The sequence below is a fragment of the Syngnathoides biaculeatus genome, chromosome 10 (genome assembly GCF_019802595.1).
Source record: "Syngnathoides biaculeatus isolate LvHL_M chromosome 10, ASM1980259v1, whole genome shotgun sequence".
In the NCBI taxonomy this organism is placed as follows: domain Eukaryota; kingdom Metazoa; phylum Chordata; class Actinopteri; order Syngnathiformes; family Syngnathidae; genus Syngnathoides; species Syngnathoides biaculeatus.
This window is the reverse complement of record NC_084649.1, coordinates 27,919,459-27,944,063: the sequence shown is the minus strand read 5'-3', so window position 1 is coordinate 27,944,063 and position 24,605 is coordinate 27,919,459. Positions and strand designations below refer to the sequence as shown.

At 54.2% G+C, this 24,605-nt stretch overlaps 4 protein-coding genes across 8 annotated transcripts; 1 reads left to right on the top strand and 3 right to left on the bottom strand.

Annotated features, from left to right (window-relative positions):
• Positions 1-487: 487 nt before the first annotated feature.
• On the bottom strand, positions 488-8,954 carry LOC133507792 (recombining binding protein suppressor of hairless-like protein). Of its 3 annotated transcripts, none has more exons than XM_061833233.1 (12): positions 8,794-8,954; positions 7,601-7,682; positions 6,439-6,552; positions 6,273-6,343; positions 6,106-6,209; positions 5,358-5,502; positions 5,147-5,284; positions 4,357-4,484; positions 3,021-3,161; positions 2,771-2,929; positions 2,428-2,531; positions 488-997 (listed from the first exon to the last, which is right to left on the bottom strand). In XM_061833233.1, the coding sequence occupies exons 1-12, from the start codon at positions 8,828-8,830 to the stop codon at positions 691-693; spliced, it is 1,530 nt and encodes a 509-aa protein (XP_061689217.1). In that variant the 5' UTR covers positions 8,831-8,954; the 3' UTR covers positions 488-690. The 3 variants fall into 3 exon arrangements, with proteins under 3 accessions (XP_061689217.1, XP_061689216.1, XP_061689218.1); XM_061833232.1 differs by having other exon boundaries at positions 490-997; positions 5,358-5,547; positions 8,794-8,953; XM_061833234.1 differs by having other exon boundaries at positions 816-997; positions 2,428-2,661; positions 5,358-5,547.
• matn4 (matrilin 4) lies at positions 7,526-17,904 on the top strand. Of its 3 annotated transcripts, none has more exons than XR_009796902.1 (14): positions 7,526-7,632; positions 11,034-11,126; positions 11,516-11,691; positions 12,237-12,395; positions 12,773-13,004; positions 13,337-13,465; positions 14,478-14,600; positions 15,280-15,402; positions 15,495-15,592; positions 16,215-16,346; positions 16,464-16,647; positions 16,905-17,047; positions 17,131-17,235; positions 17,372-17,904. XR_009796902.1 is itself a non-coding variant. In XM_061833229.1 (14 exons), exons 2-14 carry the CDS (start codon positions 11,048-11,050, stop codon positions 17,428-17,430), a joined length of 1,752 nt encoding a protein of 583 aa, XP_061689213.1. In that variant the 5' UTR covers positions 7,526-7,632; positions 11,034-11,047; the 3' UTR covers positions 17,431-17,904. The 3 variants fall into 3 exon arrangements, 2 of the variants coding, with proteins under 2 accessions (XP_061689213.1, XP_061689214.1); XM_061833229.1 differs by having other exon boundaries at positions 16,905-17,057; XM_061833230.1 differs by lacking the exon at positions 14,478-14,600 and having other exon boundaries at positions 16,905-17,057.
• Positions 17,905-19,213: 1,309 nt separating this feature from the next.
• LOC133507957 (odorant receptor 131-2-like) lies at positions 19,214-20,132 on the bottom strand. Its single transcript, XM_061833575.1, has one exon. It carries the CDS (start codon positions 20,115-20,117, stop codon positions 19,344-19,346), a length of 774 nt encoding a protein of 257 aa, XP_061689559.1. The 5' UTR covers positions 20,118-20,132; the 3' UTR covers positions 19,214-19,343.
• Positions 20,133-22,917: 2,785 nt separating this feature from the next.
• LOC133507393 (odorant receptor 131-2-like) lies at positions 22,918-24,532 on the bottom strand. The gene is made up of 2 exons (XM_061832349.1): positions 24,380-24,532; positions 22,918-23,697 (listed from the first exon to the last, which is right to left on the bottom strand). Exons 1-2 carry the CDS (start codon positions 24,530-24,532, stop codon positions 22,918-22,920), a joined length of 933 nt encoding a protein of 310 aa, XP_061688333.1.
• Positions 24,533-24,605: the final 73 nt, after the last annotated feature.

Below are 24,605 nucleotides of genomic sequence, written 5' to 3'. Positions count from 1 at the left end.
AGTTTTGGCTTCAGGCTTATTTCGAGGATTTTTCCTCGCTGTTGTTGTTCGACTTTTATTTTCTTCCTCATCAAAATAAAGTCAACGTTTTCAAAATTTTCCACTTGTTTTTTCTTTCGGTGTTCGGCACACTTTTGCAAACCGAAAATCATTTTGCAGGTTTGCCGCGCGGCCACCGGAGGGCGTCAGCGCCTCAACTGCAACTGCCGCGCGGTCCGTCCGCGTCGGGTTCCGAGTGTGGTTCCGCTCATCCATCACACGAGGGACGGGGCGGCAAATTCGGCTCATCCATTTGGATTTTTAGGTGCGCTTTTAAACTCAAGCTGCAAACTGGGGGGGTTGAATTTAGCGTGACAAAAGGAAGCTTTCAAAAAGCGGTTTTTGCGGGTTCGCGCTAAGGTTTGGAGAACACAAAATATGCCAAAATGCACACACACACACGCACACACGCACACACACACACACACACACACACACGCAACGTGCACCGCAGACAAGACATTTGTTGTCTAGATGACGAGGATGACTTTTTTTTTTCATTATTATGATTATTATTATTTTTATTCATGGATCCTATTTTGTATTTTGATCCGAACCGGTTTTCCAAGTTTAGGATGAAGGTTCCCGTTTCCAGTTTCCGGTTTCGGGATTCCAGCTTTTAAGTTAGGCTTTGAAGTCGCCGTTAGGATTTCAAGGCTGCATGAAGAAGTGGAAGCTGCTTCTGGTGAACTCGTGATGGATGCTCTCCAGCAGGGCGTCATCCTGGCGCGGGGCGTCGCTCGCGCGGGCGTCGGTGTCGGGCGGCCGCGTCGGGCGACGCTGCGGCTGGTGAAGCTCCGGCGTGTACGTGAAGCTGAAGGCGGTGCTGTACAGGACGCCGTCGCACTGTCGCCGCAGAGAGATGGGCACCGTCACCGCCCCGCCTCGCTCGTTGCCACGACAGCCGCGCTGCAACACGCACACGTCAGGAACCACGCATACGAGGGCCTTCGTCGACCTACGACAAGAAGGACAACGAGCGGCTTTTGAGCCAAAGTTTAAGACTTCATTCGAAGTAAAGCTTCGGGTCCAAAATGAGGATTTGGGTTCTGGTTTCTGGCCAAGGAAATGAACGATTCAGGAGTTCAAAGTTGAACTTCAGCACAGGTTCGGGGTTTCAAATGTTTTGAAGCCAGGCCTGGCTCGGGTTTAAAAGGAGGGAGAAGGCCATGGAGGTGCGGTTTCAAGGAAAAGTTGGCTTAAGGTTTCAAAATAAGGCTTCACAAAAAAAAACAAAACAAAAAAACAAAAATGATGCCTGTGCTAGAATTCCAACAAGATCCAGGCTTGGAAATATTATCCTGAGATCATTTCATTCATGTCTTTCTTACAAAGCAGATGAAAAAAAAAAAAAAAAAAAAAAACTCGGTCATGAAAAATGATCTCGGATTTATGGAGATACATTGTAAACAATCAGAAGGCCAAAAGCAGAGCCGAGTGGAACACCAGAAGTATCTGGAGTTGAGCAGGATCTGAAAGATTTGAGACCAATGAACTGAGTACATTTAGAAAAAGATCGATGAAGGGTATGTCTACAAATCCAGCAGAGGCGGGTCTCGCCGGGCCTGTCGGGGAGGATCCCACATGAGACGCTGCCCAAATCTGGACCGGAGTCCAAAAATGAGAACCGTTAGCTTGGAGAGTTTGGGAGGCGGGCAAGAAACTGAACTCTTTTGATCCATCAGCTCAGGTAAGGAGAGGACTGGAAAAAGTCTGGAAAGACCAAAGCCACGTTGCACTCGTTTGATCCGAAGGTTACTTTTAAACGGCGAAGCGCATTCACTTCATTTGCGCCACATCTCTGAGCTCTCTGGCAGCGTTTGTCCCAAATACTGTAGGGTTGGGGTTGACCACAATAGTGGTCTTTGTTCTCAGGAGTGTCCAACAAGACTGCAGTGGACTCAATTTCGCGGCAGAGTCGACGTTCCAAAGTTAGGTTGCGAGCGAGGGTTCCGGTTTCCGGAAGTTGGCCTCCACAAGGGGGCGACGCCGCGGAACTCGGGCTCAGGCGGTTCTCGGGTTCCTAATTGGACGCAGCTGAGCGGCACCGCACAAACACGGCTTGGGCATGTTCGTTCGAGGCCGACGCCCGGCAGCCCCCGACGCCGCCGCCGCGCGCCGGCCTCGAACCAGATTTTCGGCTTTCAAATGTTCGAACGTAATCGCGTCTTATAAATCCAGCGTTTGGAGCGCGCGGGAGGCTTTCGTCCCGGGTCGAAGGTTGAAGTTGGGGTATTCGGCTCGGGGGGCTGTGGGTACGATTTGTAAACTGAGTTTCGCCGTTTCAAGCAACGGGCGGGCCTTCAGGTGCTTCATTCACAATGACAAGAATTTCAATTCTCATCTTTTTTGAAAAGGTACCGGTGTATTTGGCCGTCTTTGACTTACTTGAACATGGTGTCGGCCTCGCTGGCGCCGAAGCAAACTTTGAGGTGAGGCCCGAAGTTGTCGCCGTGGAGCTCCAAGGTGGCCACGTGGCCGCCGCCGTTCAGCTGGACCGCAAGCCGGGTGGGAAGACGCGAGCGTCAATGTGTGAAGGAGGGAATGCGCCGATCGACGTGGGGCAGGCGGGGCGGGAAACGACTTCGACAAAACATCGACGGACGGAGCAGCTGTGACGTACTGAATGCCAACGAGTGAAACGTGGACGAATGACCGGACACGGAGTACATGAACGGACGCGTGGCGAGCAGGAAGGAGACGAAAATGTACGAGCGAGCGTGTGACTGACTTCCAGGCCGGCGACGTCGGGAAACGGCGTGACGGGCGTGCGGACGCGGGCGCCGTCGCCCCGCCGGAAGGCAAAGTCCACCACTTCCACGCCGACGACGGTCCAGCACGAGCCGTCGCTCAGGAGCGCTCGGCCGGCGTCCCGCTCGCCGGACGCCGCCTGCGAAGGCGAGAAGAATACGTGTCGGACGACGTCTCTGGTGACCGAGCACGGCCGGCCGTTTCAAAGAGAGGCAAAATGGCCGACCCACCCGGTGCAGCACGACGGCGTCGTTGGCGACGGCCAGGAAGGCTCGCGGCGAGTCTCGCATCTCCAGGGCGCATTTGTGCAGCTGAGAGACGGGCTCGTCCGCGCACGAGACGGCGTGCTGCTTGTTCACCTTCCGGATCACCTCAAAGGCGAACAAAACAAAACAAAAAACCCTTCAATGTCGTCCATCCGATTGGAGGAAATAGTCACCGAAACGTCATCCGGCATTTACGGTTTGATAGAAATACAACATATTGTACAGACAGACGCAGCCAATCAGAGCAGCGCCGTTTTCCCTATTTGAAGTATAAATCCCACAGCTCCGAATCCGTTGTATCCGTCTCGAGCGGCGGGCAGAAAAGGACACGGTGTGGAAGGGCATCCGGGGCATTTTCAGCTCTCTCAGCGTGGAAGGGCATCAAATTCACGTCGGTTCTAGTTGCCAAAAGTATCCGCTCCAAATCCTGTACTGACCTCGTCAAGTCCAAAAAAGCTCCCGAAAGTCACTTCGTAGTCGAGTCCGAGAATGCCAGCGCAGTAGCTGCACACTCTGCTAGACGGATACGACACGGGATGGATGCGTTTGCATACCATGGACAAGATGGTTGACTCAGGCCATCAGGAAATGATTCAATCACGTGAAGAAAATTTTTTTTTGTTAGGGGGCTGGAGCGAACGAATTCTGTTTCGATACGTTTCAATGGAGAAAGATGGTTGGAAAGATTGGAATTCATGCTGGAACGCACGACACTGCAGAGCGGAGAAAAGGTGTACGTGCGTATTTGCTGTCTGCGGCGCATAAACGCAAGACGACGTGTTGCGGTAGCAACCCGACGCCGTGTGCGGATTTTTCTTTGTGAGGCCTCGCGGCTTCGACTGCGGACATCTGCTTCCGCGTGTGCATATGGAAGCGCCGAGCCAAGCAAAACGCAAATAAAAGGCAAGAACACGACAACGCCTCGCATCCAGCAAAGGGGGCCAAAGGTCAAAAGGCAGCATCGCTTCAGCTCGTTTGTTTGATGACATCATAACTCCAAATGCCGACGGGCCAGCCGAGCTCGACGCGATGACGTCGTAACGGCCCCTCCTGCCCGCCCCCGCCTGCCGTTGGGTTTCGACCTTTTCAGCTTCGGCAATCAAATGTTTGCTAGTTGCGTTTCGCGGGTGTTCGTTCGTGGGATGGCGGCCCAAAGCTAACGCTAGCACGCGCCCAAAATACTGGAAACATTTCATATTTGAATTTGGAATCGGTCGGTTGAACGACGAGGATTTGGTCTGGGATCCAAAAGGGGCCGTATTATTGCATGTGTGTGTGTGTGTGTGTGTGTGTGTGTTACCATGGGGGGCAGGGTGAGTCCAGTCTCAGTGCACACAAGTTGGACCACAGAACCGTAAGAGACGAAGCCTTCACTCAGGACGAAGTCGGCCGGATGCTCGGCGCGACGACGACGACGATGATCCTCCACTACATAAACACACACGGCTGAGTAAAAGCCCCCCCCGTCGCCCCCCCCGCGTAATCGGACCGCGACAGGGTGAGGAGCCGCGGGTGGTCCGAGGTGGGAGTTCAACACGCACACGCTCGGCGGTTGGGTGGTCGCTGACTTCTTTCCATTCCTCCCTTGGGTCTTTGCGTCTTTTTTTTTTTTTTTTTTTCATTTCCTTTCCTCGGTTTGCTTCCTCACTCCTTGCTCGTTAGCGCTCGAGATTTCAGGTACGAGACCAGCCACCCAAAGAAAAAGCCGACGCGTCCTTGGCTGAACATTACTGAGGCCATAAATGTCAGCTGTAATTTGTGTTAACGTCGTTGACTTTGCTAAGTGGAGTGGCTAACTTGGTTAACGTCAAACATTGTGAACATCAACAAGTTTGCTCACGCAGCTGAATTATTCTTTGCATAGTTGATATTGCTGACGGCGACGTCGTGAGCGTCGCTAATCCGTCTCGCATTGCTAACGTTTTTCTACTGCTGACCAGTGTGGCCGACGTTGCTACTTTGCTTAGCAACATCAGCAATATGCGCAAAGTTCACCATATTAGCGAGATTCGGCCACCTCAGGCCACGCGTGTCAAATATGGCGTCCACGGCCTCATATTACTAATGTGATAATAACGGTGGCAACGAACGTAGCGTGATGGTGAAGGCGGTCCACTGCCGGCCGCTGGCGACGAACGCCCCGCCCTCTACGGCCAGGTAGCGAGTGCTGACCGTCTGAGAACGGAGGCGGTTGAACAACGCCACGCGTGACCTTGCCGAGATGCACACTGAAACACACAAAGACGTGACATGCGCGCACAGGACGCGGTCGACAGGAAGTGGACTGCGGCGTGTACTGACAGTCTGCATTCTTCATGGTTTGTCTCTTCTGCGACGGTTTGGAGATCACTTTGATGGGCCGGCCGTGGAAGGAGCCCACTTCCTGTCTGCCGGAGCCCACTTCCAGGAAGAGCCCGAGGAGGAGGCGGAAGTGTTTCCTCTTGTCCTGGTCCGAGATGAACAAGGACTTGGCGCAGGCCAACATCCCCGCCTGCGCGGTCACGTGACACAAAGGACGAGGTCAACATCGCTAACTATGCTAGCACTCGTGGCTAATACGCGGAAATATCCTCCATAGTTGATGTGGCCTCAAGTGGCTAAAGTTGCTAACGTCACTCATGTTGGCAACTTGGCAAATATCGCTACACAAAGATTAGCTGCTTGTCGCTAGGGTCAGCAACACGCGTGATGTTAGCGACGGGACCAACTTTGCTCACGTGTTTGCCGTGATTTCATTGTGACGGAAAAGAAAACAGTTTTCACGTGGCCGCCGTCGTCGTCGTCGTCGTCGCCGTATGACATCACCTGAAGGCGGGCGACCACACGAAGATGCTAATGGGTTAGCGTCTTTGTCTTTGTGTCCTGAAAAGCTGCCATTGTCTGAGGTCCGCAGCCGACGGGAGCTAAGCCAGCGTGGCGTAGCCGCGTGCTAATTCTTGTTTAAGTTAAGAACGCGAATGACGTGGGCACGAGAACTGACATGAGTGTCACACGTGAGTTCACATTTGGATACGCCAACGGGCGAGACGAAGACGTGAATTTTTCTGACCTTGTCGGGCAGCGTTTCAAAGTTGAGCTTGTAGACGTCGCTGTGCGTCTGCGCGGCGCTGTCCACACACAAGTAGCCGCGCACGGCGCCCCCGCAGGCGCCCGCTGGACACGGCACAGCAAGTAAGAAGCGCTGATAACGGGGCCTCGGCAAAGAAGCGTGTTCACCTTGTAGGAGTTCGTGCATCAGCATCCAAACGTCGGCACCGACGTAAACGCACGGAGGAGGGCAGAAGAACCTAAAGACCAGAAACGCGGCGGGACCGCATCAACGCACGCGTTCGGCTGACAGGACCCATCGACCGGAAACGATGAGACGACGACGCGCTCGCACCTCTTCTCGCTGCCGTAAGACTTTTGGGCGACTTTGGCGTGCAGTATGACGACGCTCCGGTCGCCCAGCGCTCCCCCCCGAGGCGCGGACGACGGGCGGGCCGGCGCCGCTCGGCTGCTTGGGCGAGACCGGTAAGGTGCATTTGTGAAAAAAGGGATTTCTCAAATCAAAAAGGTAAAATTTCCCCGCTGGCCTCAGCGACGACGCCTTCTTTTGTGCAAACAAGTTGTGGCGCTCGGCCTCCGCTTGAGAACATTCCTCGGCTCACGCGTGACCTTTGACTTCTCACCCGGAGCCGGCACACGTGTGCGGGGTCAGTCTTTCGAGGACCAGCGCTTGCCCGAATTAGAAGCGAAGGGTGAAAGGTCAACTATTTCACAGCAGGACACAACAAAGAAAGGTGGGGGGGGGGGGGGACTTTTCCCACACGTGACAAGTCACATGGCGTGGTCGTGTTTTTCCTGCGACCCCCTAAAACGTGACGGGATGAAGACGCGATTGGTGTCAAGGAAGTATCCGGAACCACCGATAGATCCGGATCTGGATCATGCAAAATTCTCTCTTGTCATTATTGTGCCATGGAACATCCCATCCATTCATCCATTTTCTCCGTCGCTTATCCTCACGAGGGTCGCGGCCGGAGCCAATCCCAGCTGTCGTGCGCCCTGAACTGGTCGCCATCCAATCGCAGGGCACAAACAGCCACACTCACAAATCACACCTAGGGTCAATTTAGAGTGTCCAATCAATGTTGCATGTTTTTGGAATGTGGGAGGAAGAAAAGTCCCGCGGATTGAACCCGAAGTGGGAGGCCAACGCTGAGGCACCGTGCTGGCCGGCGTGAAACAAAATTTCATCCCGACTGAGCTGAAACAGGAGAGCTTGATTCTGATTTGACGAAAAAGAAAAAGAAAAAGTGTGGATTCAAATGGATAGAAAAAGCGGTTGCAAGTCAAAAGTCAAAAGTCAGGTCTTTGGAAGGGTGGGGCGTGTGCATGCATGCGTGCGTGGAGGGGTGGGGGGGGGTGGGGGGGTTCTGTTATATGCGCTGGACCCGCCCGCCCGCCTCCTCATTCCGGCACCGGCGCTCGCACGAATCCTCCTGCCGTGTGCGCGGAAAGGGGATTTTTGTTGTTGTTGTTTCCAGGCGTGCGCGGCCCACCTGTCGCTGCCCGCGTGCCCTTCGGCCAGCAGGTGAGTGACCGCATCGTCCCGGAAGCGCGCCGAATGATGCGGGGGAAGGTCTGGAAAAGGAGAAAAGAGGCGGCGTCAGGGGTGCGGCCGTCCGTCCATCATCGCATCCGTCAAACGCTTTGGACTGGCCCGGTCTGGAAAAGTCGTTTCCGTGCTGCTCCGAGAAAGCAAAGCCACAATCTTCCAAAATAAGATAAGACACTTGCAAACACCTGCTTTTACTTTGGAAAGCCATTTTGCCGAGTTTCCAACAGACGTCGTCGCGGCGACTTTCTGAACGAAGCCATACGACCCCATTTCATAGAAAGGGAGTTTCTTTCGGCTTGGCGGATATTTGTGTGGCCGAGTTTTTACGCCGGATGCCCTTCCTGCCGCGACCCCTCTTGGGAGATACGAACTCGCAACCCCGGGTTGACACTAAGCTACGGGGCCTCACACCATCCCGTATAATGCAAATAAAGAATCATTTCGACCGTCGACCAATCTCCGGCAGCACGCTGACGCAGCTGAGAGTTGGCCTCGCAGTTCCGAGGACCGGGGTTCAAATCCCGAGTTTGCGAGCGTTTTGTTTTCTTCGGGTAGACGACGTCCCGAAAACAGGCTTGCCCCTGAAAGCGCGACCGTCGTCCGTCTCCGTGTGCCCTGCGATTGGCCGGCGACCGGTCGAGGGCGTGTCCACCCCCCGCCTCCTGCCCGATGACAGCTCAGAAGCCGTTGTTTGTCAGATCAATCGTTGGATCAGATTATTCCGAGCTCCTGATAAAAAAGACCAAAAAAAAAAACCCCGATTGTCCTTCAAAGTAAAAGCAGCCGTTTGCAAAAGTCTGACGTTCCTTTCATGGAAACGCGACAGAAACCGGAGAAGATCTGACCAATCGGGTGACCCGATCGGGTGACGATCAACATTGCCGACAAATTGGCATTTTCTGAGTGTCGGGTTCACGCGGAGACGGGGAGGCGGGTCGCGCTCCACGCGGGGGGAGGCCGGGATTTGAACCCAGGTCCTCGCAACTGTGAGGCCAAGCCTTTACCGCCACAGTCAAAGAATTTCCCCAATCAAATTCAATTCATGGGGGGGGGGGGGGTAAAAACTGCTGCAATTAATGAATTGATGGAATCAATGATAGTTATGGCGAATATGGTGACATTCCTTCATCCTACCTCGCCGTCCGTCCTCCGTCGAGGCGGCGACGTCCATTTGATGTCCACGCGGCAGGTCACGTGACCGGGAAGAGGAAGAAGAAGAACCGGCACCTTCTGACGCTTCCCAACTTTGAGACTTGCGAGCTTTCAGAGGTTCTGCCGCCCCCCCCCCCGCCCCGTCGAGACGTTCTTGCGGGTTTTCTTCCCGTCGTCGTGCTCGCTGCGTCTTTGCCCCTCCGCTGTTGTTCATTAACTTGCGAGTGTGTCTACGTGTGTGCGCGTATCTATGTCCATGTGTACCTGTGTGTGCACGTTTTAATATTTTACTTTGTGCACTTGTGTGCTTGACCCAGGGCGTGTGCGTGCGTCAAGATAACGGAACCAGTCAGCTGTGGACTTCTCACGCTTGTGGGCCACCAAAACTAACAACGTTGGCCACTAAATATTCTGTGAAAGTTTTCGAGTCGCATCGGGAGGGGGGCGAGAACCGAACCCCGCCCCCGCCACGAAGGCCGGCTTACCTTTGAGAGCTCGGCGGACGACGCAAAGCGCCAAGGACCCGGACCCCAAACGTGCAAGCAGAAACCAAAAAAAAAAAAAAAAATCAATGCAAGGACACAGGCCAAAAACTGGATTCAAAGCAGCACCAAAACCGGACGCGTGAATGAATGAATGAATTTGTTGTTAGCGTCCGGATGTCAGGCAGACGCCGGTCTCGCCCGTCTCGTTCGGCGTCGGTGCCAACGTCAACAAACAGGGCTCACCTCTGACCCCGCTGAGAACACAAAGTCCTCCTCTTCTTCTTCTTCTTCTTCGTCTTCTTCTCTGCTTGTATTGTCTTGAGTTTGCTTTGAAGTCCACCCAAAAACTCTTTGTAGGAGTTGCCTTCACAATCATCCCCTCATATCTCTGCTCCGTCGTCACTACTTGGCGACTTTTAGCGGACATTTTAGAGAACCGTCTCGGTCCAGCGTCCATCCGTCCATCATCCCCCCCCCCCGTTCTGAACGATTGCCTATGACAATAAATGAATGAACAGTACGGACGGGAGTGCGTTGTCGTGTGGTGGCCAGACAGGATGGGGGTGGGCGTGGGGGGGGGGGGGGGGGGGTGGTGGTGTAAGGTCTCTTTGTCTCCCCCCCCCACACACACACGCGTGGCGCAATTTGATGAAAGAAAAGAATTGTGGTGTGCTTTAGTGTTTTAGTCATCAAGGTAAGGCTTGTTTGCACCTATTGGACCGGTCCGGTTCCCACACTTGAATGATCACAATCGATCAATACGAGCATTTTCATTTATTTATTCTTTGTTGGCTGTAGTTGATTGTTGCACTTTTCATCTTTGGACTTTGGAGTTTGAAAATGTCTCTGAAGGACGACGGGATCGTCCAAAGTGTTTCGGCCCGGTCGAGGTTGGGGAGGCCTGACGTAAAAGGACCAAACTTCACGTTCTGGTCGCTTCTTTGCTTGTGGATGTTTTTGAGAGTTTAAGTTGTCGTTATAATTCTGGTCCAAGTCCCTGCCTGACTTTGGTTCTACATCCATATCTCATTCTAGCTGTGGTAGTGGCTTTGGTTCGAGCTCTATTTCTTGTCTTGTTTCTGGTTTTGGTTCTATCTAAAGTTGTGATTCTGGATGTGGTTTTTTTATTTTGGTCCATTTTCTGGTTAGAGGTTTGTTTTTCTCTTTGGTTCTGCTTCTGTTTTTTTTTTTTTTGTTCGGGGGGGGGGGGATTGATTCTGTTTTTTGTCGTATCCTGGATCAAGTTCCAATCCTGGTCCTAGTTCTTGTTATGCCTTCGATTCTGATTCTGGATCAAGTTCCTTTTATGGTCCAATTTCTTTTTCTGCCTTTGCTTGGAACTCTAGCTTTGGTTCTAGCCGTTGTTCTGGTCCCGTGTCTGGTTTAGTGTTCCGGTTCGTTGTTTTTGGTCCCCTTTTTGTGTGTGAGTGGGAGCAACACACCCCCACATTGAGCGGAACCAGAACTTTGGCCACCTGACAGGAAGCCGGATTGGACGAGCAGATGTGAGCGCAGACGAGCGATCTTTGTCGGCGGCGACGTGACGTTTGGGTTTTTCATCCGCGAGCCGCCAGCTCTTTTCGAGGGGGCGAGCCCGGAATGTTCTCGCTGTCGGAAAACCCGAAAGGTTGCTGTGACATTGACGTCGCTGGCGGTGGCCGCTCCAGACTTTCTGCCCTTTTCACGCGGTCCCGACTTTTGTACGTGACTCCATCGATGTTCTGTGTTTTGGGTCAGCTGTTGCCACGACGATGAGGCGCACAGGCGCGGGCGTGGCCCTGGCGCTGCTCAACGCGGCCGCCGTCGTTGCTGCGGCCGGGCCCCGAGTAGGTAAGTACATTCGAGATCATACGTGAAGGTTTTCTACACCATAAGAGACGAATCAGAAATGATGTAAACCCAACGTCCACGCATCCATTAGCTGAGCCGCTTAACCCCACAAGGGTGGCGGGCCCGCCGGAGCCGATGGCAGGGCAGGAGGCGGGGCACACCCGCCGGCCAATCGCAGGGCACGGACAAACAAACAATACGCGTGTGCTCGTTTATACTGTACGCAAAGATAGCCGAAATGAGCGAACGCGGCACATTCGTGCACAATGACGGGCAAACATAACATCGTTACGGATCATCGTCGCTACGCAGCAGTTGAAGGCTTAGCAAAGTTTCCACGGCGCCAAAACGCTTCGATCCGCAAGCTAAAAGAATCCTCGCGGTGTCAGGTTCCGAGCAGAAGTGCCGTTCGGGCCCGACGGACCTGGTCTTCCTGATCGACAGCTCGCGCAGCGTCCGGCCGCACGAGTTCCGGAGCGTGACCCGGTTCATCGTCCACATCCTGGACACGCTGGACATCGGACTCAACGCCACCAGAGTGGGCCTGGTCCAGTACTCCAGTCAGGTTGGCGCTTCCTCACTCACTCACTCTTCTTCTTCTTCTTCTTCTTCTTCTTCTTCTTCTTTCTATAAAATGGAATCCTTTCAAATGTAGTAAACAATTTCAAATATGAAACTATAAAAACAATGGACGTCCGCTCTGCGCGTCTAACATATGATGTATTTTTGTCTCCTCCGCTTTTATGTCATTCTGTTGCAATTTCCAATGACATGAATGTGAAAGCAATTCGGGGGGGGGGGGGGGGAGGGGCGATGCAAACAAGCAGTCGAGTGCGGTTGAATCTCGCCTGCGGGAGTTTTGACCGTTACCCGCCAAATCAAATATGCAGGCTGAATGAAAACCTGCGCAAACACGAAACGACGTAGAAGAATATGGAATTAGCCCAACGAGTCGGACGAGTCCAAAAATGTCCAATATTCCAGAAAGTTCTCACTTGGAAAGGGAAGGACATTTGCGAGGCTTCGATTGTGTCAAAAAGGGAGACATGAAGGAATTGCGTCGGGGTCTGGACTTTGAGAGGATCCGAGACATGACGGCGCTGTTTCCAGGTCCGCAGCGAGTTCTCGCTCAACTCTTACGGCGACGCCACCGGCATGGCGGACGCCGTCCGGCGCATGGTCCCGCTGGCGCAGGGCACCATGACGGGCCTCGCCATCCGCTACATCATCGACAACGCCTTCGGAGAGCGCCAAGGCGACCGGCCCGAGGTGAGGCCCGATCCGAGTCGCTCGCGCCGCTCTGTCAATTTCGTCCTCGCTCTTTGAATCTTTCAACGTTTCAAAAGCAGCAGGGACGTTTGGCGCACTTTGCAGATGCGCGCGGAACCTTTTTGGAACTGCCGAGGTTGCTTCAGGTTCGGTGAAATTGAACCGATGACCATTTCGTTCCGGATTTGGCAGACCGGCAAAATTGTTTCCCAAAGCTCAAGCTCCTAATGTTTGCAAATGTTTTGTTTCGAGCCACTCAAAGCTTTCATCGAGAAAGCCGGGAACAAACTCCACGTCCGCTACTTTGACGAAGGGTCGGCAGCCGTAAATGTTACGAATGGCGATTCGCCCCCCCCCCCCCCCCCCTCTCCCGGTAGGTCCCCAACGCGGCCGTCATCGTGACGGACGGGCGTCCTCAGGACCGCGTGGCCGAGGTGGCGGCGGAGGCCCGCGACAAAGGCGTCGAGATCTTCGCGGTGGGCGTGGCCCGGGCCGACGTGGCGTCCCTCAGGGCCATGGCGTCCCCGCCCTACGAGGACCACGTCTTCCTGGTGGAGACCTTTGACCTCATCCACCAGTTTGGACTTCAGTTCCAGGATAAACTCTGCGGTGAGAAGAGATCCTCCGGACACATGAGAGTACTGATGAGTCAGGCTCACGGTGTTGAGGACCGGGGTTCAAATCCCGCCGTCGCCTGCGTCGGTTTTCTGCACGGTGCGATTGTCAGCGCGGTCGGTTGTTTGTTTCTGCGTGCCCTGCCATTGGCCGACGACCGGCGGCCCCCTGCCCTGGAGGTAACTGGGATCGGAACTCCCGCGACCCTCGTGAGGACGAGCGGCTCAGATCGTGACTTTGACAGATAGCTCCCAGTCCCGTGACGGTACTTTGCTGACAACATTTCAATATCTTGACAATGATATCTCGGTCCTGTGACTCCAAAGGATCGGGCGCGGACCTTTGCGCGGAGTCGGAGCACGGCTGTCGGCACATCTGCGAAAGTTCTCCGGGCTCCTTCCGCTGCCGCTGCCTGCCGGGCTACGCGCTGGACGACGACGGCAAGACCTGCACGGGTGAACGACTTTGCAAATGTTCAATCTCGGGGGGAAAGTCAGCATTTGGATGGATGGGAAACGTTTGAGCAAAGTTTCAAAATTGGCCCTTCTCATCTTGCGAAATGTTGCAATCGTGTCGTTTTGAAACTCTTTTCCTGGCCAACGCGGCGGCCGTCGACTTGTGCGCCGACGGCGAACACGACCGCGAGCAGATCTGCGTGAGCTCTCCCGGCGTCTTCGCGTGCGACTGCGAGCGAGGCTTCGCGCTCGACCGCGACCGGAAGTCGTGCGCGCGTACGTACGCACGCAAGTCGACTGCAATTTTTTACGACGCACGCCAGCAAAATCTTTGAGGGTCTTTCGGTGGGCCGCTCGGACGTCACGCGAGTCGTCCCAGCGCATGGAAACTTCAACGTTTCGCCCCACACGCGGCTCGAGATGCGAGGAAAAGCAAATATTGAGCAAGACAAGTAAAAAAGAGGCTTTGCGCTCTTTCGACGCCCCCAGCTGAAGTTGGAACTCTCAAACTCAAAAAAAAAAAAAAAGTATGGCGTGCGGCTCGCTTTGGTGGCAAGATGAATAGAAAATGATATCGACGCGCTGTTGGTTAGCATCAACAGCCCCCACTTTGCAACCCTTCAAGCAACCATATTTGAATTCAAACAAAGTAACTGTACAAAGGCACTCGGACATCCGTTCTTGATCCTGTGTGAAGAACGACGAGCCGTTTACTGAGTAGCAGTAGATGTGACTTTGTTCTCCTTCGTTTCCACAAACGTTTGCACTCTTTGCTAAATATTCATCGTGCCCAGTTGGGGATTGGAAAGACGTTTTCAATGCTTTTGCCCTCCCTCGTCGGGTCCACCAGGCTGAAGCACAGCTTCTTTCTCTTCAACTCAAGCAGCGGCGCTCCGTAGCCTCGGCATCCTCGCTCACTTCCCGGCCGCCTAACGTTTCTCAAATACTGAAATAACGTGAAAACCAATCACTGACAAGTTGTTTTTGCGTAACGTCTTTGCGCCTGCGGCAGCCGTCGACTTGTGCGCCGACGGCGAACACGACTGCGAGCAGATCTGCGTGAGCTCTCCCGGCGTCTTCGCGTGCGACTGCGAGCGAGGCTTCGCGCTCGACAGCGACCGGAAGACGTGCACGCGTAGTCATATTGCGTATTGTATTTCGCAAACAATGTGTTGCCTTATGTATGGAAGTATTTTGTCATTTGAACTACTCTTGCAATATTCTCAACTTTGGCGAGGCGAAGCAGGTTTCATCGTTGGGGGCGGCTTGAGATGCTAAAAGTTATCCCTAACCCGACTGCAACCAAACCAAAAAGTGGAGGGCTTGAAGAATTACACCAATTGGGGGGGGGGGGGGGTATCCATTTCTTCATTCTTGAGTTTTCTTCACTCGGATATTTTTCAAATCACATGAATTCATTTCATTGCGCATTTTACCTGCAGGATATTTACATATTAGCTTCTTTGCGTTAGACTTTATTGGAATGTTTTCGTTTTGCTTCTGTGTGACTTTATTCCCGCACATATTTTGCCGTTCTTTTACGTTGACCTTTATATGTTTGGATTTTTCCGATGTTCCTGTTTCTCTGTGATATTCAGCATATTTGGAATTGTATCAGTTTGTTCGTGAATTTTTTTTTTTTCTTTTACTGACGTATTTATTCCCGTGTTTATTCTTTGTATTATTTCGAGCTCTTCCGCGAGTTGCGCATTTTATTTACCGCCTTAATTACGGATTCCTTTGCATACCTCCGAACCAAACGAGTTGCGGCGCCGCCGCCGTGGTCGCTCACGTCTCGTGTGATGCGTTCGCAGCCTTGGACGCGTGCGACTGGCTGGATCACGGATGCGAGCATCGCTGCGTGAACGCGGCGGGATCCTATTACTGCGTGTGCCCGGATGGCCAACTGCTGCAGGAGGACGCCAAGAGCTGCGGACGTAAGGACGGAACCGACCCAGACGCAGACGCAGACGCAGACGCGGACGCGGACGCGGACGCGCCTTCACCAAGTGTTGTCCTTGCGGTTCAGCGTGCAAGACGGCCGTCGTGGACCTGGTGCTGGTGATCGACGGATCCAAGAGCGTTCGGCCTCACAACTTTGAGCTGGTCAAGAAGTTCGTCAATGAGGTGACGCCGCCGTCCGCCCCATCTTTGGCAAATTTTTCCTCTTGTTGACTTTCTGTGATACACAACTATCTAGAAATCGCACAAAAAGTTCAAAACGCCCAGAAATGTCTTGAAAAATGCAATTCATCCATAAAAATAGTGCAAAACGTTCAATTCGACTTTGTCACAATCCACAAAAACATTCGCCAGCTTCATCGTTGATCCAGGAATGACGAATGATGAATGATAAATTCTGGAACCTCCAACGATCGCTGATGCAGCCAAACATTTTTTTGGGGGCTTCTCCTCACACGTCCCAGGCGGCAGAGTACACCCTGGACCGGTCGCCGGGGCCCAGATGGAAAAATTGTCACAGCGTCGAGGAATTTAGAGTCACCGCGCAAGTATTTGAAATGTGGGAAGCACCTTGAGAAAAGCCACACAGGCGCGGGTAGAACTTCCATTCAGCCACAAGTGCGAGGCAGACGTGGCGAATTCCGAATTACTCGCTCACTTCCAACTTCCGGGGAACTGGAACGAGAGTCGTAGTCCGGTTCCTCTCCGCAATCCACAATCCGGAGTCTACGGAGTCGGGAATCTCGTTCGGCACATTTTAAAAGCGGCGTCGGCGTCCCTCCCTCAGGTGGTGGACACCCTGGACGTGTCGGAGCGCGGCACCCGGGTGGGTCTGGTCCAGTACTCCAGTCGGGTCAGGACCGAGTTCACCTTGGACCAGTTCCGCAGCGCAGACGACATCAAAGCCGCCGTCACGAAGGTGAAGGCGCGATTTTGCCTTCGGATGCAAACAGGAAGGCTTTTGTTTGGAAAGTAACCGGTAGACAGGAAGTCTTTTATTTGATTGTGTGTGTGTGTGTTTGGGGGGGGGGTGAAGATGAAATACATGGAGAAGGGCACCATGACGGGCCTGGCGCTGGCGCACATGTTGGACAAAAGCTTCTCCGAGGCGGAAGGGGCGCGGCCGCCGGCCCGCGGAATTCCGCGCATCGGTCTGGTCTTCACCGACGGACGCTCGCAGGACGACATCAGCGAGTACGCCAAGAAGGCCAAACAAGCCGGTCAGACGCCTTCGCTTCTCCTTCCTGTTTTCTTCTCGTCTACTTCCCGTTGGCTTCCCATCTGCTCGCTTTCCGTTGGCGTTGGCACTTTTCCTGCGATTGTCTTCCGTTTGCTTCCGCTCTGTTAACCCTACGTGACTCGCTTTTGTCACCTTTTCGCTCGGCCGTTGTCTCTTTTTCGCGGGCCTCCCGCACGCTTCCGATCCGCCCTCCCGTTTTCCCGTCCGGCGACCGTTGTCACGTTTGCGTCCCGTCAGGGATCGTCATGTACGCGGTGGGCGTGGGCAAAGCGCTGGAGGAGGAGCTTCGCGAAATCGCCTCGGACCCTCCGGAGAAGCATTTCTACTACGCCTCCGACTTCAGCGCCATCGGCGCCATTGCGCTCAACCTCAAACTCGACGTGTGTCCCGGTACAGGAAAAAACAGGCACTGGAAGCGCCCCGTTTGCTTTTCCCACCAGCCGATTTGTTTTCGTGCGTGCAGAGGAAAGCCAAGGCGAGGTGGAGGTGAAGGATCCGTGCGCCTGCGAGAACCTGGTGGACTTCCAGCGGGCCGCCGTCACCGACCTGGACCGCATCACGCAATCGCATATCCTTTTCGCGCCGCCCTCCCGCTTCCCGACGAAATTGGCCCAATCGGCCGAAGCTTTCGCGCAGCCGCGGTGGCGGAAGCGGGCGTCGGGGGCTCGAACTCGCGTCGATTTGTCTTAACGTGTCAGGTCCACTCGCGGCGATGAGCGTCCGGCTGGAGCAGCTGGAGCGGCGGCTGCTCGACGGGAAGTGACGTGCGGGAAGCGGGAAGATGCTCGAGTCCCGCCCCCGGCGGCGAGGGACGCGTCGCGGCTTCGGCCGCCTCGAGGAGGAGACGAAGAACACCACCGACAAGAATCGCAACCACGACGACGACGACGACGACACACCCTAAAAAAACTAAACAAGAGTAATACACACCAACGGCGGCAACAAAAAAAGGTCACGATTGTAACAACGTCAAAAGCAAGAAGAAGAAGAAGAAGAAGAAGAAGCCTCAGCAGGTTGCTGCTCGTATTTCAAACCACGCCGGTGCAGATCTCGCGTGATTTTGTGACGCTTTTGCTTTTGATGGTCGTCATGACGATGAGCAGTCCACCGTTCAAACCTCCATCTTGACCTTTGCTCCGCTTTGGCGTCTCGGTGGACGCCGTTGCAACTTTTGTATGAAAAACATATTTTCATTTATTTTCCTGCTTTTTTTCTGTTGGTGAAACGTATACGGCAATAAACAACTTTGAAATAAAAAGGCCCGTCTTTTCACAGCAGCGCGGCGGCGGCGGCGGCGGCGGGTGAGGCCGCGAAGACTCCACCAGACCAGATTTGACTCATCACCTCGGAAATCATGCCGGTGAATTGCCGTCTTGCCAAATTGGCAAAATGCGCCAACGCAAGTCGATTTCGTGCCACTTTGAAGTTTGTGTCTGGCGAAACAGCTTCGTTATGTCACAGTAGAAGGGGAAGAGATAACTCCTGACCTTATCTCGCTCTGTCTGCATAAGAAACGATTTGTTTTTTCAGCGTAACAGCTCAGATATTTGTCTGGCACAGTTTTTTTTTTTTTTTTTTTACAGCGGATGCCCTCTCGGGGAGTAGAGGCCCAACTCACAACCTCTGCTTACCCAACCAACGCGCTCCCCACTGAGCCGTGGGGCCTGAGTTCACGGCTGTTCCATTTCTTCTATACTCAAAGGTCAAGTGTCACAAGATGGACGATTTGAACATGTTATTCATGAAAAAAAAAAACAAAAAAAAAACGCAACGGACACCACAAAACGTGATTTTGACGCGTGCGGCTTTTTGTAACTCCCGCCGTGAAAATCCTCTGGAGGGATTTGTTTCTGAGAAGAACCAGGAAGTGACGTACGGTGGCAGTGGCGCCCTCGTTTGTTTCGATTCGTTTTACCTGCGTGAAGGTAGCTCCTTGTTCCTCCGTGTTAGCCAAAACGCCATCGCTGGACATTGCTCGAACGCTCGGGAGGACGGATTTACCCTTCGTAATTTTGCCCCGGTAAGGTCACTCGGTCCTGAGATCTTTCGCTTCTTTGAGAAGAGCTTCCGTGTCGGACGTTTTCATTGGCGACGTCACGGACTGCCGTGATGCAGCCGATATGGCCGCGCCTCGGATGTCGTCCAATGACGCTTGCGCAACTTTGCGCACGGAAGACGAGCTCCCCTCCGCTCATATTTATTTTTTCGTATAGACGTTGAAGTGAATAATGTTAATCATTTATTTTTCATTTCAATATCTATTTTAGGACGTTTGTAGGGACGACACCTGAACTCTAAGTGAACTTATCGCCAGCGTAACTTCTTATAAATGCCTTAAATGAAACAGGCGCAAATTCTCATGATTGGCTGAATGTTTACGGCTATTAGCGTTCCATTTTTTTGGGGCATTTTTTCTGATCTTTTCTTCAAAACGGAGGCTCGAGATCGTGTGACGTCAATGCGGCCGACGGGGATACCGCGAAAACAACTATTTGGACGGAACTGAACATTGTTCCAAAAGAGTGGCACTACAATGTATCAAAATGGCGCATTAATGGCAAAAATATCCACGTGGAAAATGGAACATAACTCCGGTGAAGATCAAATCGACCTTTTATTTATGGAACAGGTCATTTTTATTATTATTATTATTATTTTTTTTTTTTTTTTTGGTCGTCAGCCGAGGGCTCCCCCCGGCGGCCGCCTCCTGGCCTTGCGCGGCGCCCAGCAGGACCTCTGCATCTGGTCGAAGTACCTGCGGAACTTGTCGTCGCGGAGGCCGTAGACCGCGGGGCTGAGGAAGCGGGGCAGGACGTTGACCAGGAGGTAGCCCACGTAGCGGATCTCGCGCGTGCGGGCCGGGAAAAGCAGCAGCAGCAGCAGCTCCACGCCGGGCGACACGTAGGACAGCAGGCACATGGCCAGCTGGACTCCGTGCAGCAGCACCGTGTTGCGGGCCTTCTCGGCCAGACCGCTGCGGGCCGAGGCCGAGCGCGCCGCCCTCAGGATCTTCACGTAGGTGAACGTCAGCGTCAGGAAGACGCACAGGAAGTAGAAGCAGTCGAAGGCGACGCGCTTGTGGGTCATGACGGGGTCGGGGAAGACGTTGGCGCGCAGGCAGAAGACGGAGCCCCGGAAGAAGCCCGGCGGCTCGCCCGCCAGGGTGACGAAGAGGTCGCTGAGGTCGGGGGCCACGCTCGCCAGCCAGATCAGCGCCACCATCAGGTAGGTCCTCCCGGCCGTGCACAGCTGATGGTGCCGGAGAGGCCTGCAGATGGCCACGTAGCGCTCCACCGCCATGGCGGCCAGGTTGAGGGGCGTGTTCCTGGTGCTGAAAACCGTCAGCAGGAGAAAGACGCAGCACAGGGGCACCGGGATCAGGAAGACGATGTAGCTGAGCAGGAACAGGGTCACGCTGAAGCTCAGCTGAGCGCTGTCGTTGATCACCATGTGGATGAACAGGATGTAGCGGGGTTCCTCGTGGAAGGCCTGCGCCCTCGGCGACAGCGCAAAAAAACGCCCGTGGCGACGTCAGTGACGGGTCGCCGGGACGTGAATGTCCGCATCCCGGCGCTCCGGACTGACGTGAGGACGCGAGGAGAAACGCATCGAGAGACCGGGAGATGAGAGACGATCGATCGTTTACGAGCGAGGACCCGGGTACGAGCGCCCGAAATCCGTGAGGGGGGGTAGGGGGGGGGGCGGGGGGGGGAGGCGTCCGGTACCTGCTGGAGAGACTGACCCGGGGGCCCCCCGGAAGAGCTGGACGGAGTGGGTGGGCAGACGGAAATCACACAACCCCCCCCCCCCCCGTTCGATTTGCGCGGGGCCCGGCTCGTGAATACGTCGGACTCGAACGGAACTGTGTAGAAATGCGAGTGCGCGTCTACCTGGTGCTTGAAGAAGGTGGCGAGCACGGCGCCGTTGATGTACGTCAGCACGAGCCACAGAAGAACCACCAGCGAGTTCTTCGCCAGCGCTGAGGCCAGCCCGTCCCTCGGCGGCGCCTGAGACCGACACTCACAATCATTGCCGATCCGGCACCGGCACCAACGAGCGCTCGGTTCCGTTCGCTCTTCCTTGCCGCCTCCAGTCAAAAAAAAGAGCGACTTGACGTGTATTTCATATACAATATGCGCACGCACGCACGCACGCACGCACGCGGTTTAATGCGCATATAAAGCAGCTTTTGTCCTCACAATGGCACCGAGGACCAATTTTGGCGCCTCCGGGATTCGAACCCCGGTCCTGACACAACCGAGCGGCCGTCCGCACCATACGTGGCCGGAAGTTGAACAATGAACGGCTTCTACGAGGTCAAGGAGAGCAACGTGTGACTTCTTGCAAAATACATTTGACTTGCGTATTTATGTCATCTTGTTGTTCTCTCAATCGCCAATATTAAATATTGCTCTCACTTCAAATGTTTGATGCAGCTCTCTTGCAGCCTAGTTCCATCATATTTGACGTCGCGTACACATCTATGATCTCCCGTCTTGTTTTAGGCAGCGCTTCAGTTCCATCTTTCCACACAAAAGTAACATCTTGACATGTTGCTCCACCGCAGATGATGGAGCATATTTATGGCGTACAAATTCTTACGTACGTCATCCTCTCCAATGTTTGTCGTGCCCTGAACATGGCCAGAAATTTCCCGCACGTCTGGAATTGAGCACGTTTCCGTCTCCATCCCATTTATGACGTACTTAATACAGATAATTCATCTCATGGCAGCCATTTTATTTGTGGTCACCTGCAGCGGCGAGCTTGCGTTTCCCGACGAGTTTGCGTCGCTGCGGGAGGAAGACGCACAAAAAGAGGTTGTTCCAATGTCACGCCAGAGGCAACGACGCAGAACTCGCGTGCCGATTGTTTACCTTGCGGGCGGCAGAAGAGAAACGCTCATCTTCATCAGCGTCGTCGTCGCCGCGGGAACGACGGCGCAAAGCCGAGAAGAAGAGACGAACGTTTGCGGCCGGGCGCATCTTTTATAAGGCCGAGGTGACGTCAGACGCCGAGCTGAGCGCCGGCCTGCCGTCGACGCCGCCCACGAAGCTCGCCAGCGAAAATCCCGTCCGACTCGCGTGCGCCGAGCGGACCGGGAGACCACTCAGACTCCTCCGCTTTCTCTCTCAAGTCGATAGACTCGACTATCGTAACGGTCTTCTGGCCGGCCACGCGTCGCCACCGAGCGGTCGCGGCATGCAACTCCAATTCTGAAGGTCCTTACGCTGGCTTCCGGTCAACCTTAGAATGGTTTTGAAAGTTCTGGTGCTGGTCCACAAATGACTACGTGGTTAAGGTCTGGAACACATGAAAATAAAAATGCAACCCTGCGGCGCGGTGGCTCAGCTGCAAACCGTTGGCCTCACGGTTCTGAGGTCCTCGGTTCAATGCCGGACCCGCCCGTGCGGAGTTTGCGCGTTCTCGTGGCTTTTCTGCGGCTCTCCTCCCGCATTCCAAAAACACGCACCTGGCTGTGATTGTGAGCGCGACTGTTCTCTGTCTCCGCGTGCCCTGCGATTGGCCGGCGACCGCTTCGGGGTGCGCCCCGCCTCTTGCCCGTCCACAAGCCGGGATAGGCTCCGGCACTCTCTGCGACCCTCGTGAGGATGAGCGGCGAAGAAAATGGATGGAATGCAAAGCATCGACTGCGGAGCGCAGAGTCCAAAGCAAAGACGGCGGAATTAGCATTCAGCCGCCGTGCTGTCCACAAACGGAAGAAATCCACATTCCAACTTTTCTCTTTTTTTCTTCCACCTTTCAGTGATTTTCTTGCTCTCAAAACTCTTTCATTTTGAATTGTCAAATGTTTTTTTGCAATCACGTTTCGCGCATTCTTTTTGTTACTTGGTATGTTTTGTTTTTTTTCTTTTCTTTTTGTCGCTTTGTTGTTGATTCTGTTTGTCTGGTGAATACTTTTGTCGGTCTTTGATTTTGTTGGCTTTTTGTGTCCCGCTTGCACTTTTTGTGGCTCGCCTCGACCAAGTGCTTTTGTTGTTTCTTTGCAGTTATTTTGTCGCACTTTGACCACGTCGGCGCTCGTCGGTCGTCTTTGCGGTTCTTCTTGTGTGCGTCGACAGTGTTCTTGGTCTCTTGTTTTTTTTTTTTTTTTGGTTCTTTGCGTCGGTCTTTGATGTTGGCGGTCTGAGCACTTTTGCTAACTTTTGTTGTCGTGCGGTTACTTGCGTGGTTTTTTTGGTCGCGAGTGTCGGTTTCTGTTGTTGTTGTTTTTTTTTTTGCCGGCGAATCAGGAGGTGCGAACGCGGCCGGCGGTCCTGCAGATGAGGTAGCGTTTGAGGTACTTCCTGAAGCACTTGTCCCTCACGCCGTAGATGATGGGGCTGACGGAGCGAGGCCACACCTGCACGACGACGTAGCAGGCGAACAGCGAGTCGGAGTAGTTCTCGGGGAAGACGCGGAGCAGCGCGTCCTTGACCAGAGGGACGGCGTACGTGCTCATGCACAGCAGAACCTGAACGCCGTGCAGGACGATAGTCCGCCGGGCCTTCTTGGCGTCCTTGCTGGCCGTTCGAGCGGTGAACAGGATCTTGAAGTACGTGAAGAAGATGACGGACCAGACCAGGACCAGGTAGACGATGTAGGTGACGTCGCGCTTCCGGGCCAACGCCTCGCTGGGGAAGGCCGTCTCTCGGAGGCAAAAGATTCTGGACGAGAAAAAGTCGAGCCGCTCGGTGGCCAAAGTGACGAAGAGGTCCGGAAAGGCCGAGATGACGCTGACGGTCCAGATCGAGGCGATGAGGACCAGCGTCCTCCTGACCGTGCAGATGCGGGCGCGGTGGAGCGGCAGGCAGACGGCCACGTAGCACTCGCCCGCCATGCACGCCAGGATGAGGGGCGTGTTCTCGGTGGTGATGATGGCCATCAGGATGAAGGGGGCGCACGAGTACACGCTGATCCGATAGAGGGCGTAACTGATGACGAACAGCGTGATGCCCACGCTCATCTGGATCATGTCGTTGAGGACCAGGGTGAAGAACAGGATGTAGCGAGGGTTGGAGTAGAACATCTGGGACAGAAAAAAACATGTTGACAGCAAAGTCGCTCGAGCTAACCGTGAAAACGCCGCAATCCGATGACACCCCGCCCTCCATGAGAAGGACCTGTTCTCCTCGGCCTACTTGGCCCAGTCCCCGTCTCCTCCAAAACCCCAACGCGTCCCTTCCCCATCCTTGCCGAGAGCACCAACTGCATCGTGCTCGACGAAAGCGAGCTTGGCGAGCCCAAAAGCCGAACACCGCTCGAGTCAGAAATGGGGTTCCTCAGGGTTGTGTGATCGGCCCCCTCCTGCATTATTTTGTCCTAAAAATCTGACATTTCGCTTAACTGTTAACACTGTTTGTGTTCATTGTTAAAAAGCTGCTTCTGTTGACGTTCAACACTTCTCCCTCACACTTTTGAGGACAGCGGCACTTCGCTCTCAACACGCCGGTCTTTTCGGAGCGTTGTCGATTCGCGTCCCTGTGGGGTACTCGGGAAGATGAGGACTCCTGCCGGTGTAGAAATTCCAATTTCAGACTTCTTGTGTTTGGTTAAAGCCCACCTGGGGTGCAAAGCAGTCTCTGACCGGTCCTCCGGAATTTGGGCCCATTTTACTCCCCCCGCCCCCTTGGCCTTTTGCTACTCTTTTGAGCTCAAGCAGCGCCGACCGCAAATGATTTTGTCTCGTTGGGTTCGGTTGGGTTCCCCACCTGGTGCCTGCAGAAGGTGTACACGAGGCCCGCGTTGATGTAGTTGATGGAGACGCCGATGGCCAGCACCAGCGCGTTCTTGACCGCCGCTTTGGTCAGCGAGTCTCGGTAGTCGGCGACTCCGCTGACGTTGGCCGACGCCGCTTGGCTCATGTCGCCGGCCGGACGCTAACGGCGACACGGTCGCGTTTGCGAAGTCACTCCGACGTGGGCGGCAATTCGCATC

What these genes read in the sequence shown, in the direction of transcription:
- LOC133507957 (XM_061833575.1), bottom strand. Translation starts at nt 20,117, where the DNA reads ATGGTGATCAACGACAGCGCTCAGCTGAGCTTCAGCGTGACCCTGTTC.
- matn4 (XM_061833229.1), top strand. Translation starts at nt 11,048, where the DNA reads ATGAGGCGCACAGGCGCGGGCGTGGCCCTGGCGCTGCTCAACGCGGCC. An exon ending in GTTCCAGGATAAACTCTGCG is followed by an intron (nt 13,005 to 13,336) that starts GTGAGAAGAGAT and finishes GTGACTCCAAAG; the next exon opens with GATCGGGCGCGGACCTTTGC. An exon ending in CAAACTCGACGTGTGTCCCG is followed by an intron (nt 17,058 to 17,130) that starts GTACAGGAAAAA and finishes TCGTGCGTGCAG; the next exon opens with AGGAAAGCCAAGGCGAGGTG.
- LOC133507393 (XM_061832349.1), bottom strand. Translation starts at nt 24,532, where the DNA reads ATGAGCCAAGCGGCGTCGGCCAACGTCAGCGGAGTCGCCGACTACCGA. An exon ending in ACACCTTCTGCAGGCACCAG is followed by an intron (nt 23,698 to 24,379) that starts GTGGGGAACCCA and finishes TTTCTGTCCCAG; the next exon opens with ATGTTCTACTCCAACCCTCG.
- LOC133507792 (XM_061833232.1), bottom strand. Translation starts at nt 8,830, where the DNA reads ATGGACGTCGCCGCCTCGACGGAGGACGGACGGCGAG. An exon ending in GATGCACGAACTCCTACAAG is followed by an intron (nt 6,210 to 6,272) that starts GTGAACACGCTT and finishes TGCCGTGTCCAG; the next exon opens with CGGGCGCCTGCGGGGGCGCC. An exon ending in CGCCTTCACCATCACGCTAC is followed by an intron (nt 4,485 to 5,146) that starts GTTCGTTGCCAC and finishes GTGTTTATGTAG; the next exon opens with TGGAGGATCATCGTCGTCGT.